General features: G+C 40.1%; 2 protein-coding genes across 2 annotated transcripts in view; one reads left to right on the top strand and one right to left on the bottom strand.

Moving 5' to 3' along the window:
• si:ch211-195o20.7 (cytospin-A) overlaps window positions 1–17,357 on the top strand; it is a 404,502-nt gene that overhangs the window by 198,183 nt on the left and 188,962 nt on the right. The window lies entirely within an intron of this gene.
• dlgap2a (discs, large (Drosophila) homolog-associated protein 2a) overlaps window positions 1–17,357 on the bottom strand; it is a 59,739-nt gene that overhangs the window by 5,322 nt on the left and 37,060 nt on the right. Inside the window, exons 7-10 of the mRNA XM_061063061.1 lie at window positions 13,944–14,329; window positions 4,125–4,213; window positions 3,535–3,974; window positions 3,304–3,395 (exon numbers count right to left, since the gene is read on the bottom strand). Of these exons, the coding sequence (XP_060919044.1) occupies window positions 3,304–3,395; window positions 3,535–3,974; window positions 4,125–4,213; window positions 13,944–14,329 (1,007 nt within the window). The remainder of the gene's footprint in view (window positions 1–3,303; window positions 3,396–3,534; window positions 3,975–4,124; window positions 4,214–13,943; window positions 14,330–17,357) is intronic.

Raw genomic sequence — 17,357 nt, 5'->3', positions numbered from 1 at the left:
ACTGGTTATGAAAAACCCCATGCAAATACACAATAGGAAAGTAGTTCTCTGAGCAGAGCTGATTGCTTGAAATGACTGAACTATTAGTGTAACATAAGTATGAGAGACAGTGTAGAGACTCAACAATGGTCTCATCATTCAAGGGGCTTCTTATTCTCCTCGCTCTACAATTTATTCACAACCTTTTATTCAACCTAGTGCTGATAATACCAAGGTCATGGGTTTGCACTCTGTCTGGCCTATGGGCATTTAAGAGGCGATGTTGAAGGGATTTCGCTGCCTATGAAAAGGAAACTCAGTGCAGAAGAAAGAGTTCATTAAAAAGCTCTTGATATCTTTCTACGTATTATAAGCTGGCTGAGTACTTGAAATGTGCAATGAATCCCTTCCTATGCACCTGCTTTAGTTTGTCCTGCCTAAAAAGCTTTATTAATCCAACAAATTTTCCCTATAATTTGAGTTAAAAATGAAATCCAGAGGTAATATTTATGATCCAGCTATGTGTCATATTGTAGCAATTAGCAATGATACTATGGAGGGGTTGTCTAAAAGTATAAACTGCATGTGCTCATATGTATTATTTGTTTAATTTAACTCCTCTCTCAGTTTGTTCTTTAATTTCTTCTGGTCTGTCTTAATCAGAGTCTGTGTCAGAAATCTTAACTGACTCTGTAATCAAAAGTGTCGACATTCCCTGGAGACATTCCCACACTTTAAACCTGGTGACATTTAGATTAGGTGGCTGCTGATGGCTGCTGCTGTCTGACTGGCCTAGAGATTTACAATATGGCTGTGCCTGGGATTCCCATGCTACAGGGTGAGTTATTACACAATCCTTATGTTACAAATCATTGTACCATCATGTGCACGTGCATATACAATGGTGACAGTCATACTGATATTTATGTTTAAAGTAACCTTATCTTTTTTCTTTTTTTTTTAAACCTAAAGCAGCATGACTCAAGTTCTCAAAATTGACATCACACTCCCAAGAGGAGTCTACCTCATGCTTTGATATTTGTAAAGTATTATGAGATTAGTTTAATTCTCCTTTGTATAACAAAAGGGTTTTCTATGAAAATCACTCCATACTTTAGCTATCATTGTGTCCATCATGTATGGTAAGCTGGGAAAGGATCCCTTTTTTTACCTTATCTGTAATTACTAAGGGAGCGCCTCAGCACTTCATCAGCTTTTTTCTGACCTGTGAACTGATGATGTTCTGCAAACTGTCCCAGGAGTCGTAAGGCTGCACATATCCCTTGCTGGCAGATTTAGAAGGAGTCAGTTAGTTTTAAGCCTTGGGCTGTGGCAGTGTTTGTTTTTAATCCTGAGTTATACCCAGAGTAGTGTTTGTCTCACATTTGGGAGCTTATTTAAAATCAAGCCTCATGAAAGTTGATCCATGTGGTAGAGAGAGAACACAGTTACTGTAGACACGTATTTAGGCTTCTAATGTTTGTCAATTTATTTATCAAACGAGGCCAACATATGAGATAGTTTTAAAATTATGCAACTTTTTAAAATGCTGAAAGGTATTCGGTCAACTTGCACAATGAGGTGTCTAAATTGGGACAAAGGTTTAAAGGCCAGGCTAAATGTGTCTAATCCTCCTGCAACTCTCACTCCCCCTGAATGAACAGTTTCTGCTGCCCAGTACAAAAAAACAGAAACACTATCCCTCATAACTCTGCACCAACTTCATTTGAAATATTGGGAACTTGGCTCTGATCAATAAAAGGAGTTGTGAACGGTGCAAGAATATGAGGTAGAAAGCCCTGACCCGATGTGTGTTCCTGCTCTGGATGAGCAATAAAAAAACAGCTGATGTCTGGGATACTTAGGTTTATTGAAACAAAGGTTTGGCTCACTTCTTCTCTTCTCAGGACAAAGTTGCATCTCAGAAAATACTCTAATCCATTGCGTGTGTATTGTTCTTTTCAAAATGTTCAGATCATATATAAAAGTGCTGGAAAGCTCTTGATTCTTAATGTAGTATAGATCGCCACAATCAATAATACTCAGGGAGCTTTGATTCAGTTTGTTAGAGTCGGTTAAAGCTTTTCATATGTTCAAGGTGGGAGAAAGAAAGGTCGTAAGGAGTGTGAAACTGTTACTAATGACAAAAGTTAATTTCCCAGCACAGCCAGTGTTTTTCATTTTTAATGATTTGTTCTCAACCGCGTCATTCCTATATTTCTCCCCTCACTTGAAATTCATATGTGATGTTTTCTGATTTATTCATATATAAAAAAGTTGAACAGAGTCTCATTATTTCAATTCTGATCTGCAGCTGACAAATGGGTTACACAACTCAATTTGACCTGAATGTGACTTGACTGCAATGTTTGTCTGTGCTGGGATGGAAATAACAAAATCAGATTTGTGTACTCTGAATGAGAAATGATTTATGTATAAAAATACGGGAAAAAAAGTTCTAATTTACAGGATGAAAGATGAAAATGGAGGCTGGTAAGTTTCTTCCTACATAGCTTCCTTGTTGTATGCTTTAAAATTCACAGACACTCATAAATAAATTATGGAGAGCTTCATTAAGTCCTGATTGTTAATGATATGTCTTAAATCAGTAAGTCTCATCAAGTAATAAGTCTCATCAAGTAATGTCATAGTACAGGGCAATAACATTTTGTCAATTAAAAATGAAATGTTAAAATTAATTAAATAAAAAAGTAAGGTCCAACCAAGTAATTTGATTGGACAAGAGTCATTCCATGAGTACTGACAGAGTTAAACAGCACTTAGACTTTTATCATTATGTATTTGTACACACAGGTGTTCCAAATAGAGTTAATCAACATGAAACACTGACTCGATCGGAGCAATCATTCCACTGCTAAGGTTGCCATATTTTGTCAAATAACATTTGTGCTAAAGTATTAAATTGTCTTCAAGAGGCGCTCAAGTCAAGTTGGGGAACTATTTGTAATGGCAAAGATGTGAATGAATTCATAAACCAGACATAGTAAAGTTGTAGTTGCTTATTACTGCTAATTAATAAGCAACAACACTAATAAACACTGATCAACGCTGACTGCACAACTGTTGTCTGAATAGCAGCCCGCCTGTAATTACCTTTGGCACTCTGCCGCACCGCTGATATTCAGCACTATAAGGCTCTCCCCCTTGTGTGATAGTGCCCGAATAGAAAAGCTCGGACAAAAAACTATTTTGTTCATAACACCACATCTTGACTGAGCTAGTGTAGTGACCATTAAGGACAATTAAACACACATGCACGCACACAGGCAAGCACACACACAAACACTTTGATAGGTTTCTTACCAGGTTTTGCTGACACAGCCAGTAGAATTGCTGGAATTTCTGAGACATGAGCAGCTGAGCACTTCCTACTGCACTTCGGATTTTGCCTAGGACTGGAGGACACACACACATCCACACACAGCATATCAAGTACAGCTCATACAGTACCGTGCTGTACATCCAGTACAGTACGTTAAAAAAAATCTATCTCTCAATATGCGTGCACAAATCAACTTTAAGAACAACACTCACTTTCCTCTGACAGGTCGTTCTCTTCAGCCTCTGCCTCCATCTCTTTACACCAGCCCTCGATCCTCTTGGTTTCTGTGTGGAGCAGCTGCATGAACCAGCTCCCGTCCCTCCGCAGGGAGGGGGACACCCTGCCCGACTCACCCGGTGAGGCTACGCTGTCCCGTGGGGAAGGGGGTTCCAGCTGCCATGGGGACTCGCTGGTGGTCTCCCTGGGACTGGGGGGCTCAGCCGGGGTACGATAATCCTCACGGTAGCTGAAGAGACCCTGGGTGCGTACTGTTCGAACAGCCCCATACTGGGTGGGCGTGCTGGGCTCTGAGTGACGCTGGAAGCCCCCACCAAACTGCAGGCCCTTGTCCTCCATGAGAGGGAAGCCCTCTAACTCCATGTCAGCCTGCACGGCTGCAGTCACACTGTTGGAGCGTTTAAACCTGCCCTGTCTGCGGTGGAAAGCCAAGGATGAATACGCATACATATTCACACAGGCCACAATAGCAAATAAAGGTATGAACAATAGAACTATGTTTCCTAATAGTACGAGCAGGGCTTTTTTTTTCACTAAGCTTAAACTCCAACAATCATTATCTTACCCTTTCTTGTCATCCTCCACCTGGATCCCAACAGAATGGTACTCCCGGGAGCCTTTGCTTTCCGACTCAGAGTCCGTGGCTGCTTCCACCTAATGTGAAGAAATGAACAAACCAAAAGTGCGTCTCATTATATGAACATTTCCCACTGCTTCTGGCTTTATTGGTTTGGGACTGGACAGAGCGCCTTGACTGCACACAGCCTGTCAGAAAGTAAACATTGTATGATTTATGGAGGCAGCAAAGGCAACAGGACTGAAGAGGTTTCCTGCAGAGCTTTTGAGGTTTCTGTGTAAATCAATTTAACAAATTAAGGAGGCTGTGCGGTATGATATATTACACACAGTATAATATTTAATAATTTAATGTTAAATATCAACAAATAGCATTTGAACCAAAACAGGAAGGGAAAAGGGAATTTTTGTTGTGCTGTAATTTTCAATTATGAAACCATTTTCACCCTGTAGGCAGGACCCTGCTAGGTCGAAGCGCTGATTAATTTTTCAAACGAAGAATGGGTAAAATGACTGTGAAATGGGAACGGACACAGTTGTAAAAATAATCACCTGACTCTGACTGCACAAAGCTTCACAGTGGAGCACGTTATTTTCTTTTGACAGACTTTATTGTTCTGGTTCACGTGTCTAAGCCAATGCAGAAGTTCAAAATAGTGCAGTTCATCGAGTATCCACTTGAGGCTCGCTCACAAAGCTACGGAAGCCCAAATAACACAATGTGATGTGCCAGTTTTATAGCAGAAATAAACATATTTACAGCAAAGTACAAAAAAAACCCAACATATTTGGTCCTCATAGTTTGTTTCTTTATGTGTACACTGTACGGGGATTCTTTTTATAATAACTCATATGTTTTGATTATATTAGGGCTCAAAGGTGTGCATAATTAGGGGTATGACTAATTTGACTGACAGGTGGGTGTTGCAGCTGTTTGTCAGGATACTTAAGGCCCGCCTTAACTTCAACTCTTTCAGTGTTATGAGGTTGATCAAAGTTAGATGGAGATAGCATTTCCAGTATGGCGACTGCCATTGTATGACTTCAAAACGCCTCTTCAGAAACATCGCTGAGACTACATCCATGTTTTATACAATCATTGTCCAGAAGACAGAGAACATTTTTCATAAAAAAAGTTGGAATACATCCTCTTTGCACTACACTCGAACACCATTCATGATATAGACAAGGTTAGCAATTAACTTGTAGCAAGAAAGAAAAGTGATTATTGGACTTCCATTCATCTGAGGCCAGAATCACGATTCAAATAAAGGCTGTTGCTTCCTTTCTTTTGAGTGTGTAAATAGGCAACTGTTTGCTAACAAGTTAGCCAAATCGACTTTGTAGAGTGTTAACATGACAACTTGGTGGATGGTCCAAAAATCAGTTGATGACCTTTGCAGACTCTTCTGTTAAGTCATTCACACGACTAACAAGATCCCAGAGATGGTCAATAATTATGTAGAAGTAATTAAATTTGTGTTTGTCAAGTAGGCTATTTGCTTGTTTGACACATGGTACGGTATGATATATGGAGCAACATCAATGAATGTTACAGGATTGAAAGAATGAAGATCCTGCTGGTCCCTGGATGGCTGTGAACCTGATCCAGTTGCCTGAGTTTAGAGACCCTCTATCTCTGTCTGAACCTCTCCCTGGACGCTCATCTTTTACTAGCTTGAAAGAAACCCTAAATAATTTTGCTTTGCTTCTATCTGTAACTATTTCTTCATTTCTCCAACAGTTCACCCCCCTGTTCAATTTCTTTGCTGTCACTTCTTCTATTTCTCTAGCATTCACAATTTCCTACTGGCTGTCTGTCCCAATCTTTGTCTTTCTTTTGCTGTCTTAAGCCTTTCTTTGTCTTTCTGTTCATTTCAGTATCTCTTCTTTCGTAGACGCTGATCCTTTCTTTTCACTATGACTGTACCAGACGGGTCTGCAAATAAAAAGAGAGACATACAGAGAGTGTCTGATAAAATACCTCAGCTATCATAGATGTTAACGTGCTAACATGCTAAACTAGGATGGACATGCAGAGCCCACATTATATTTGCTACACATATTAGCATTGTTATTGTGAGCATGTTAGCCTGCAAGAGCATCAAGTAGCTGCTAGTGTGGCTAAAAGATACATTTGTAAATTCCAGTAATTTGAGGTATATTATCACTGCCTTTTCCGTCAATGGTGGTCAGAGCTGTCCAGATATGTCTACAAAAACCTACAGTGTCTGAAATTTATGAGTTCCATGTCATTTAATGGCTATGAGAGTGAGTCAAAAGCACCGATTCAAAACAAGGCATGCCTCTGTTGTGGGGAAATGTCAACCCTACCTTTGGTGTAGAGTGGTCAGTATTAAAGCTGGGGAATGACATTTTTGGAGAGCCATTTTGTATTCTGTCAGGCTGCTTGGGAGAAGCTGTTAGCAGGGAGGAAATGAGTGTGGAGCAGCTTGCTGAGGTGACCTCCATTATTTTGTGTTAGAAGCAGAGTGAAGTCCTGCTCATGAAAAGAGAAGGAGTTTCATGTTTGTGATGGATGAGGACTGAAGGAAGACAAAACACCCTGGAGGCTTTGCCCATTAAATACTCTTACCTACCCTGGACATGTTTTGATACAGGTGACCAGATACACATGTATTAATACACACACTGCATCAGTTATCACAGTCAAGACTTCAGCACAGGTGCGCAAACTGTGAGCATCAGCAAAAACTTGAACCACTTTGCCTCTTATACAAACACACAAACACCACCTGGTGACTTTTCCTGTCTGATGACTGTGCTTAAGGTTAAAAGCTTCGACTTCCTCTTTGTACTACCTCATTAAGGCTCCAATTAAAACTATTTTTGTAAATAGATCAACCAGTACTTTGGAAAACAAACAGGCTAAAGGAAAATCTTAGGTGGCTATAAAATGGTCCTCGAGGACTTCAGAAAGTCGAGACAATACCGCGTCTGTGCGGTCAAAGATCAAAGATTAAAGATATGTTGACCTCTAAGAAAAGGCTCTCAAAGAGGAAATGGTAAATCAATACAGATGCAGGCTAATGCAGGTTAATTATACTTCCAGTAGTACGTGAGGCACACTGATTGGCCCCATAATAGATGTCCATGTTGCTGAATAACAATAAAGATCAATAGCAGTCAATCTGTCAGAAGTGTTTTCTACTGGAAAACCCTTTTTTTTATCCCACATAGGTTCTCTAATTGTAGCTGACACAACACAGCCTTGTAGATACATTGAGCAGCCTTTGAATTGAAGGCAAATCAACCTTTGGGCGGCAGTAGCTCAGTCTGTAGGGACTTGGGTTGGGAATCGGAGGGTTGCCGGTTCAGGTCCCGGCACGGACCAAGTCTGGAAATTGGTCTGGTAGCTGGAGAGGTGCCAGGCCACTTCCTGAGCACTGCCGAAAAACTTCTTTGGACACCACAATGGAAGATTTAATATTTCTTTTTTTGATGGTGCCACACTAGTGGTTGCTTGTTAAAGCAGCTCCTTCACGTCACTGTTTTTTTTCCCCCTTCTATGCTTGCTCTTTGCTGCTCTACACTGAAAATGTATCTGTTGTGGGATGAATAAAGGTTTGAACTTGTGAAAAAGTCCAGGTCTGTCCTGGGCAGCCCCCCTCGACCCTGTGGAGGTAGTGGGAGGAGGATGATGGCAAAGCTAACATCCCTGATGGAGAATGTTTCCCACCCCCTGCATGGTACAGTAACGGCACTGGGCAGCTCCTTCAGCGACAGGCTTCACCTTCGGTGTATGAAGGAGAGATAGTGCAGGTGCTGCCTTCCTGCTGCAGTCAGACTGTTAAACTAAGTCTGCTCCCAGTAGATCACAAAACACACGAACACAAGCCAGACACAATTCACTCCTACCTCTCGCGCAATTATATTATACTGCAATATTTACCATATACTACTACCTGATGCTAGGTGCAAAATGGAACCTATTTTGTGTAATAACATGTTCTACATTTGTTCGGTTGCAGCTCTGGTTTTGGCCCCTCAACTATTTTGAGCTATAATTTTAATTTTGTATTATATAGTGCACTGTTTGCTCTTCTTTGGCTTCCCTTGCTCTTTGCTGCTGTAGCACTCTATATTTCTCAGTTGTGGCATGAATAAAGGTTTATTATGTGTTGTCTTAAACTTTAACTCTTCTCTATTACAAGAAAGTGGTGTAAGGCAGACCCCCCACCCCCACCCCACAAAAAAATGGACTATTGTTAACCGACATTAAAGTTTGTACTCTGGTTTCATTTTGATGTGACCTTATGATGAGAAGCTTAAAAAACACTTGCTAACTGCTCTCTGCTGGAATCAACATCTACTAAAAAACACAACCTTATTAAACCTACTTTGCTGAAGTTTTACTAGAATAAACAGCTATTTAATTCTGGAAGAATTTGGTCTAGTTACCACATCATTTCCCAACATGATGGTCTGAATCAGGGCCAGCTGGGCATGATTGTGATCCCCCTCCCCGGCAAAGTGTCGTTCATTTGAGGAAAGTTATTTAAATACTACTCACTAATGTTCCAATAACAGTTTTTCTACTACAAAGCATCATTTGTCATACAGTGTGTGCCATGATGTAACATAGATCTACTAGAGACCTGATAATTTGAATGAATATGGAGCATACCCAGACCTTAATATGGGGGATCTAGAGGATTCTCCCCCAGTTTATTTCTTGTTGTTAATAAAAAGCTCTTCTTAAAAAAGCAATTTAATGCACCCTTGGCACTTTACACAAAGTTATCATTGAAAATCTGAAATCTGTACCTTAAATTTACTTTACAACGGCTATAATCAAATACTTATGAACTTATCTTGGAAGTAGTCTGTCTTTTTTTCAGAAGCTGCCACTCCAGTGTTTTTGAGTTTCTTTTATTTGGTCGTTTCTGGAAACTAATCCGTGCTTCTTCTGAGACCACTGTGACTTTTGTTGATGTTGTTTGTATTGGTTCCAAGTGTAGTGTTTTTGTATTTTTCCTTACTTGGGTTATTTAAGCCTCCTCTTTGTTGACAAAATACTACTACAGACTGACTAAATGTTTTATGTTTCCTTCTTTAGTATTGTTGGCCAGGTGGCTTGCGTGGGCTGTTGGCAGGAATAGGCCTTACTCACCTGCACTCCACTGTAACATAATTGTGTGTGTGTGTGTTATTTTTATCATGTTTTCTACACTATTCACACCTTTTTATCTTTGTTGTTTCAGTGTGTGTGAATGGAGCCATGGCTTGGGAAATAACTCTAAAGCAACCCCCTTCATTACAATCAAATGGATAACACAATGTCTTTAATAATAGTTTTTTTTTTTGCTCCATTGCACCAGTGTGTAGACATTAATATTGTTTTGCAACGTATTTTACCATCAGGCTTGAATGCATTTATAAAACATTTGTTTTTGGGTCCTTGTCTTTGACTCTGATGTATTTAAGATTGTATGCTGCAAACCAGCCCCCCAATACTATGATTGGCAGTCAAATAGAAATTGAGAATTGTGTTATTGTAAAGTAATGTTCCTTGGCAAAGATTTTAATGTTGCATCTTTACCCACATTTGAATATGTCTGTGAATTTAGATCTTTACTGCACCTGCACAGACAATTAAAAAATGACTTCACACACAAATGACCAATTAAAGAAATATCTTTTGCTGTCATTCAACACACACATTCTTACCAATACATCTACTTGCTCCTGGCAACTTCTTCCGTCTGTCCGTTATCACTAACAGTGTTCTGCTCTACACTTATCTCATCCGCACTCTATTTGATCTGTATTTCTCTCTGTCAGTAATAAATGAGCTAAATACAAGCTACTTTGCCTGCTGAATTGGAAAGATTGTGCCTCGATTCAATGTCACCCACCGTGAAGTTTGGTGAAGCATGACAACGATGTTTAAATGTTACAGTTTTGCATTTCAAAATTAGCTATGCTCATAAACCTGAACCCTGATTAACAGGAAACAGAGACTGCATGTGTGGGAATGACAGAGAGAGAGAGGGAGAGAGAGAGAGAGAGAGAGAGAGAGAGAGAGAGAGAGAGAATATGCAAAAGAATAGATTAAGGCTTTTAAAACATCGGCTGACGTTCTGTGTAATATTGATATTTAATGAAAGGCGTTTTAAAGAGACATAAGAAATAACGGCACTGTTTGAGAAACCCCTTTATGATAAATATGTTTAACTGCGGGCACAGAATTATCGTAACATCTATGTCAATTTCATATCTCTTACTTATTTTTGAATGTATCAAGGGGAGGTTTTAGTGGAGCTATCATGCAAAATATGCTATGCCCATCCATTGGTTCATCATTAGAGCTTGGGATTGACGGCAGTCAAACAAATGCAGCCTAATCAAAGTTTGAATCTTGTGACCGCTAAAGGGGGTATTAAAGTATTCTTTTGTGATACAGTTTCTCCATCTCGAGGTGTTTCATACCCCCTTAATCGGTCACTAGATCACTAGGTCACTTTTGCAAAGAAAGATCTTTTTTTCCACACACAAGCTTGGAAACTGTACTGCACTGGCTTATATTGTAAAAGCAAGTTAAAGTTCAACAATCTGTAATGGGGTTTCCTTCTCCAGATTTGGCTCCTTTTAAAGTACCAATTTACCCTTTTAATGCAAATACAGCCCCACATCTTGGCTACAGTTTAAGACATTCTTATTCTTATTTTATTTTGTGCTTCATAATGGGCCTCTGAAGGACTTCGGTTAGCCCTGCAAAAAGCTAGAACCACACCAGACTAAATATAAAAGATCTGCCTCAAAACTTGGCCTGCTTGGTTCCTAAACACAATCGAGCATTGCTTAACACCCCCAGCCATGTTCCAGAGTGAGTCAATGCAAACAAATATCCTAAACAGGAGAGTGGCTGTTTCCAATTGAGTGCCCAGGGTTATCTACCTCTAACCTCTTTGACATGGACGAGATGGAGGAAGAGGGAGATGACGCCACTCCATGTCCCCAACAGGACAGATGTCCCATTGTAACTCATGCTGGAGGTGTGCAGACAAGCAGTGTCAAACTTTGAGATAAAATGCACCATGAGCTGTTGGTTACGTTGAACTCTCTCATCAACCACCTGAGCCTCAAGGGGTGATTTGGGTTAGGTTCATTTAAATAAAAACAATAGTGCTCTTAGCTCTAAGCACAGCAGCGTAAGTGATTGTCTTGTATGCTGTCCATCCTCCCTTCCTGCTTACAAGTCAACCCATTGCTCTACAATGTCTACCTTTGGTTTAAGCCAACCATTTTGCCAAAGATGGTGGGAATCAGCTTACAGATGTCCTATAGTTTACCAAAGATGGTGGGAATCAGCTTACAGATGTCCTATAGTTTACCAAAGATGGTGGGAATCAGCTTACAGATGTCCTATAGTTTACCAAAGATGGTGGGAATCAGCTTACAGATGTCCTATAGTTTACCAAAGATGGTGGGAATCAGCTTACAGATGTCCCACAGTTGAGCTCTCAGCTTTTCACCCACCTTCATTCCCCTCAGTGGAGGGGCAAAGGCTCAACACATTTGCCATGTAAGGACTCTGTATTTGCAAGTGATTCATACAACAGTTCTCAGGAAAGGAGACCAGCTGTCTGTGTCATGGTCATATCTGTATGAAGGCAAGACATTATTCTACCAGATGATCTCGATTGCAGAAGCTATATAGACTTTATTGTCCTCATGGGAAATTCCTTTTCACAGCACCGCATCTGTGCAACAGACAATACCCACCAGAGGACGGTACATACACAAAACACAGTGTATAAAACAAACAATGCCAAACAACAATCAAAAGTTCCCACTCTGGCTTGTTCAGCGAGGCCTTTTGTTCAGGGCAGCTACAACAGCAGGGATCAGGCTCTTCCCAAGACGAGTCCTTCTGCACCTCAGTGCTCTGTACCTTGAGGGATAGGTGGATGTTTAGCGAATGTGTGTTGTCCATTTCTATTGAGGTTGCAGTGCGAGTTATGGCCCTGTTGTTGAATTCTGTTAGGTTGGGTGTGGGGAGACCAATTATTCTGGCAGCTGTTGTTGTGATACATGTGAGTTCGGTGCCATTTTTAACAGATGTTGAAGAAGCAGGTGCCACAGTACAGTATCTCTTACCTATGGGTTCACAGCACCCAGGGTTTGATGGCCCATTCCACAAGGGGCATGACCACTTCATGGGTGCTGTTCCAGAAAGTGTCAGTTAAGGATATTTGTGCAGCTGCAAGGTCACCTATCACCTTTGTGCACCTTTGCCATAACCTAGCTCAACACTGTTTATGCCTTTAAGAAACTTGTGCTATTAGGTTGCTGTTTATATCTTAGTGAGTGACACGTTCGATGAATAACTTTGAGTTACGCAAAACAGTTCCTGGTTCTAAAACAGTGGGTGGGTGATCAACAAGCGCGTACCTAATTGCACTGACATGGTGGGAAAATGTTCTTGAATGACTGAAAGGTGGGTCCTCTGCATTAATATGAGGGGGTTTGTTTTGTCTTTGACCTCTCAGTCACTGACAGATTTTGGTGTTAAACATACTACTGTAGTTGATCATATAAAGGTGACTCCAATAGTAAAACACCTCACTTTGTTATAAAGTTACTTTAGCCCACCTTGTGTAGGATACATTAAAGTTCAATATTTGAATGGGCTGCTTGAACTAATGCGTTAAATGATACAGTTAAAAGCATGGCTGGGTAAAAATGCTACTGGATGTTCTCTAAGTTTTGATGACATACAGCAGTCAGTGAGTGTAGCAGGATCAATTGACTTTGAAGAGATCATTTATTCGGTGAATGACTCCCTGTTGGCAATATCTGACAGTCAATGGCTTTGGTGTAATTTGAACATTAGGCCAATTTTTCAGCCAAAAGACTTTCCTAATTATGTCTGGAGGGGAAAAAACAACACAGCAATTACCCTTTACGATAAGCTTGATTTTGTTACACAAGAAACTTAAACAGCAACATTTAAACAGCCCCAGAAGGACATTAATAAAGTAGTCTGCAGTTTTTTCTTCAAATATTTGAAAGTAGTTAAATTTGCTCAGGACCACGCAAACTGAACAGTCAGTACACAAGAGATGGTCGGTGTGAATATAGATAATTGTGAGGGAAAGAGAGTATAAAATTGAAAAATATGAAATATACAGGGGATTTATTATTGGAGGAAGGTAAATATGGCTGAGGGGAAATAATACCAAATAAGGGTTTGGGGTATAAGAATTGAAGTAAGAAGAACAATAAAAAGAAGCAAACTGTTTCTACAGAAAGCAAAAGATGATACATACAATGACTTTCAAATTCACACAGTGACATTAATAATCTGTTTCTCTACTCGTTACGATTTGCCCCAAATTGATGACGTGAGCTGCCAAGGCTACGTTTTGTTCAGCTGCAGATTTGCAGGCTTCTGACAACATCTGGAGATTAATACCACAAGAACCTTGGCGACTATCAGAGACCAGGAATGACAAATTCTAAGATATGATCACAGAGCCACAGAGGTTAAGAGAAAAGAAGGAAAACAGAGAGAAAGACAGGGAAGGAGGCAGCATGACCATGAGATCGGAACGAAAGAGAAATCAGTACATTAAAGGGAGACGGAGTGAATGAACCGTGCCGTGAACTACCATTTACTAAAACCCACTCCAGCATGAGTGGAATTTGAATAGACGGGCTGCAGTAAGATGACTCATACATGCTATTTTTAGCTGCTCGAGAGCACTGTTTCTGTTTATGAATGTGTGTGAGTTTATGATGATTGAAGTACTTATTTGACCCTCTGTGAAACCAGACTAACCTGTATTCCTATAGAGGATCGAGGTGTCTTCAAGTACTCCTCAGCCTTTGACACCAGGACAGCCTTGTCACAGGTGAGCACCGAGCTGTGGCTGTCAGTGGAGGGGTGTCTTTTTCCAGACATAACTCCAGCCGCCTCCATGGCTATGGTCACAGCCTTGGCGCTGTCAAGGCTGTCAGTGGAATTATAAAGGCCCCTGCCTGGACTTAACCCCAGGCTGATGCCTTCAGGTGCCCACATCCCACCATGAAGGTGCCTCCCCTCGTGGTAGGCGTCCTGGGTGGACTCAGTGCTGCTCTGGGCCGTGATGGAGATGAGAGGTTTTGAGGTGGTGCGTGGTGGGACAGGAGGAGGGGTCTTCTTATAGCTGGGTGTGTAGGTGATGGCTGGAAAACAGACAAAGCATAAAGGTTGAAATAAATGAACACCACTTAGTTCTCTACCTTCAACCCCACAAAACACATGCATGAAACGATGAACCTGGCAATAAATACCTTATTCATTTTCAATAATTACTTAACAAAATCAACAATTTCCAAGTCCATCTATACTTTCCTAACTTCACCATCCGGTCTGCTGCTCTGTGTCCTCAGCCCACATCAGCCATCGAGGATTAGCAGTATCATATTATCCCAAAAGGGCAAATTTGATGTACTGCCAGCAGGTACGGCATGTACAAACATAAATCAATTACCAATGAATGAAATAAAAATAATTATAATTCAAAACATTCAAACTTAGTTACATAAAAGGCCAATAGCTACAGGGACAGATGAGTTTCTAATTGTATTTGTCTTGCATCTGGGCAAACTGTATCATCAAAAAAACAAAGACAGCTTGAACTCCTTGGACATTGATTGATAGGGTCAGCCATGTTGGACTGGCCTTATACAAATAAGAAAGGTCAGTCAAGGTCATGCCTGAAACTGTGTTTCAAGGCAATACCTATCATGAAAAATATTTTAAAAATAATCTCAGTTTTTACTTTTATAAAGTAATATTTTACACTGAACAGCAGGACACTGTCATTTCGACATACTTAAGTCAAACAGACATCAAAGTGTAATTCTTTGGGCGACTATGTTGAGCTGCGGATTAATACACATTCAAAACTATAGTTTGCATTTACAGTAGAAGACAGTGTGTGTAAAAGCAATAAATAAATAAAAAAATAAACATTGTCAAGGGTCAGTGTAATGAAGAAACACTTATACAACTTAAAGACTGGAGCTCACTGAAGTGTTAATAGTTTTTTTTTTTATTATTGAACGCAGAGGCAAATAAGCTAAATAATGCTTTGACCACAAAGGCACTGCTTTGTTTGTTTTTATGGCTATTGGTTGAGCTCTTTTAAAGGAACAATGTGCAGCTTTTCGATCCAGTGGATGTCTCCCCTGAGCACCAGCATGAAACCAAAGCAGACTGCTGTTAGGTGACACCTCCACCATACTGAAGCCTCCTCTCTCCTCCAGCGACACACCTCCAACCCCCCTCCCCTAACATTTGCACAACGCAGTCAAGACAACATTGTCCTTTTAGTATGTTATTCTCCATTCATTTAGTCCTTGACTAAAACAGCTTCTATGCAAGGGGCGGAGTCGGATATCCCGTCCATGTAAACCTGATGTAAACACAGCTCCAACAACAACACAGCTGACGAGACTCGCACTTCTCACTCATTGTAGACAGTCATGACTCAGAGCGATATTTACAGAGGATATAAATTATTTCTGCAATATTACATTTGTGTATAAAATGTTCTTTTAAGTTCTGTTGACAAAGAAAAAAGAATATCATCAGATTTTCATGTCAAAATGAAAATGTAGTTTTCCTCACAGTAATACTTAATTGTTAAGCTAGATATAAACCCCAGATCCTCGTCTAAGTTTGTTTTTATCCACAGGGTCAAGTATTTATTTCATTTCAACATGGTACATGGTGTGTTAGAAAATGTGACCATTCTTCATCAGAATTATTGGCACAAATATCATGCAGACACCATCATCTTACCCTAACCATTAATTATATGACAACAAGCTGATTGAGATATGTCTTTCACACTAAACCGGCATTTAATTTAACGACTTAATTAACTTACATTTATTACATAATGACCTCATTTGCATATCTGGTGAGCGAATATAGCATGGCAATTATGATGAAACATGAGTCAGAAGCTCTTTTTTTTACAACCTCATGACATCAGAAAACAACTTCTGGAATATATAAGCATAAGTTATTGCAAACTTTCTTGGTTGGTTTCATTTTTAAAAAACTTTTTCTTATGATTTTAAGCCTTGAGTGAGTCTGACTGACATTTGGTGAGTCTGTTCAAACATGTGGTTGCTTCTCAGTGCAGAGGCTCTTTTTTCTCTTCCTTTTTTCCCCCCACACTCAGAGCTCAGATAAGGGAGAGAAATGCTGGCGTCATTTAAAACTTCCAAGTTCATACATATCTAAGTAATGAATAAGCCAGCAGAGAAGCAGAGAACATCAAAGCCTCTGTGACACGAGACACTCTTCATACATGGACGAGGCTGAGGGGAAAAAAAAAAGAGAGGTAATCAACAGTTCTCATGTGAGGAGGATTCTGGTGAAAAATGGACTACTCAAGGAAGTCTGACAACTCTCATCTTCTTATTCTGTCCATTTCATAACAGAAAGAGGGATGGGGGATTACTTTCTTTCAAGTGCAAATGAAAATATGGACTTAATCTAAAGAGAGATGGACTGAGGAATTGGTCATGAACACCCTCTTGGCTTTGTAGAGTCTTTATTTTGAAGCACAGCTTTGAGAGAAAAAAAGCTCACACAGAGCAGTTTGAGGCTGAAACATCTGAAGCACAGGCTGTGTTTAGAGTTTGGATCAAAGCTGAGAGTGTGCCAGGTACCTCCAGGCCAAGAATAGAAGAAAAAAATGGCAGCCAAAAAAAAAAAAAAAAGGTTAAGTTTTGGGTTATCATTTTCCCTGACAGAGGCAGACTGTGTTAAGCTCTCTCTCCTTTTGTTTCTGTCTTACAAATGTTTACATCACACAAAGCAATTAAGGAAGTCCTTATGAGACCAGAATCCGATTTGTTTTAAGTTTTAATGAGCTGTCACCCTCACCCTCCTAAACTGTGGTGTAGAATTAATAGCATTTCATCCCAATAACATTGTAGCCCGAACAAAAAAAATAAACAACAAAGAGATTGTTTCCTCTGAAAAGAAAGATTATCTTTTTTTCCCCAACTCTTTTAAAAAAGAGAACCTTTTACGGTAGGGAATAAACCCACAGTTTCACCTCCAAAGTGCAAAACCTTTTGGCCTTTTTCTCACCCGTATCTGGGCAACGTTCAAAAATAGCTCGAGATGTCTGGTCTATGAAGAGCGTTCTGCTTCGAGGGCTTAATGACTCATGCTGCCGTCCATTCA

The sequence above is a fragment of the Labrus mixtus genome, chromosome 18 (genome assembly GCF_963584025.1).
Source record: "Labrus mixtus chromosome 18, fLabMix1.1, whole genome shotgun sequence".
NCBI classification, from domain to species: domain Eukaryota; kingdom Metazoa; phylum Chordata; class Actinopteri; order Labriformes; family Labridae; genus Labrus; species Labrus mixtus.
Note: the sequence above shows the minus strand (reverse complement) of the source record. Positions and strands in the feature narration are given on the sequence as shown.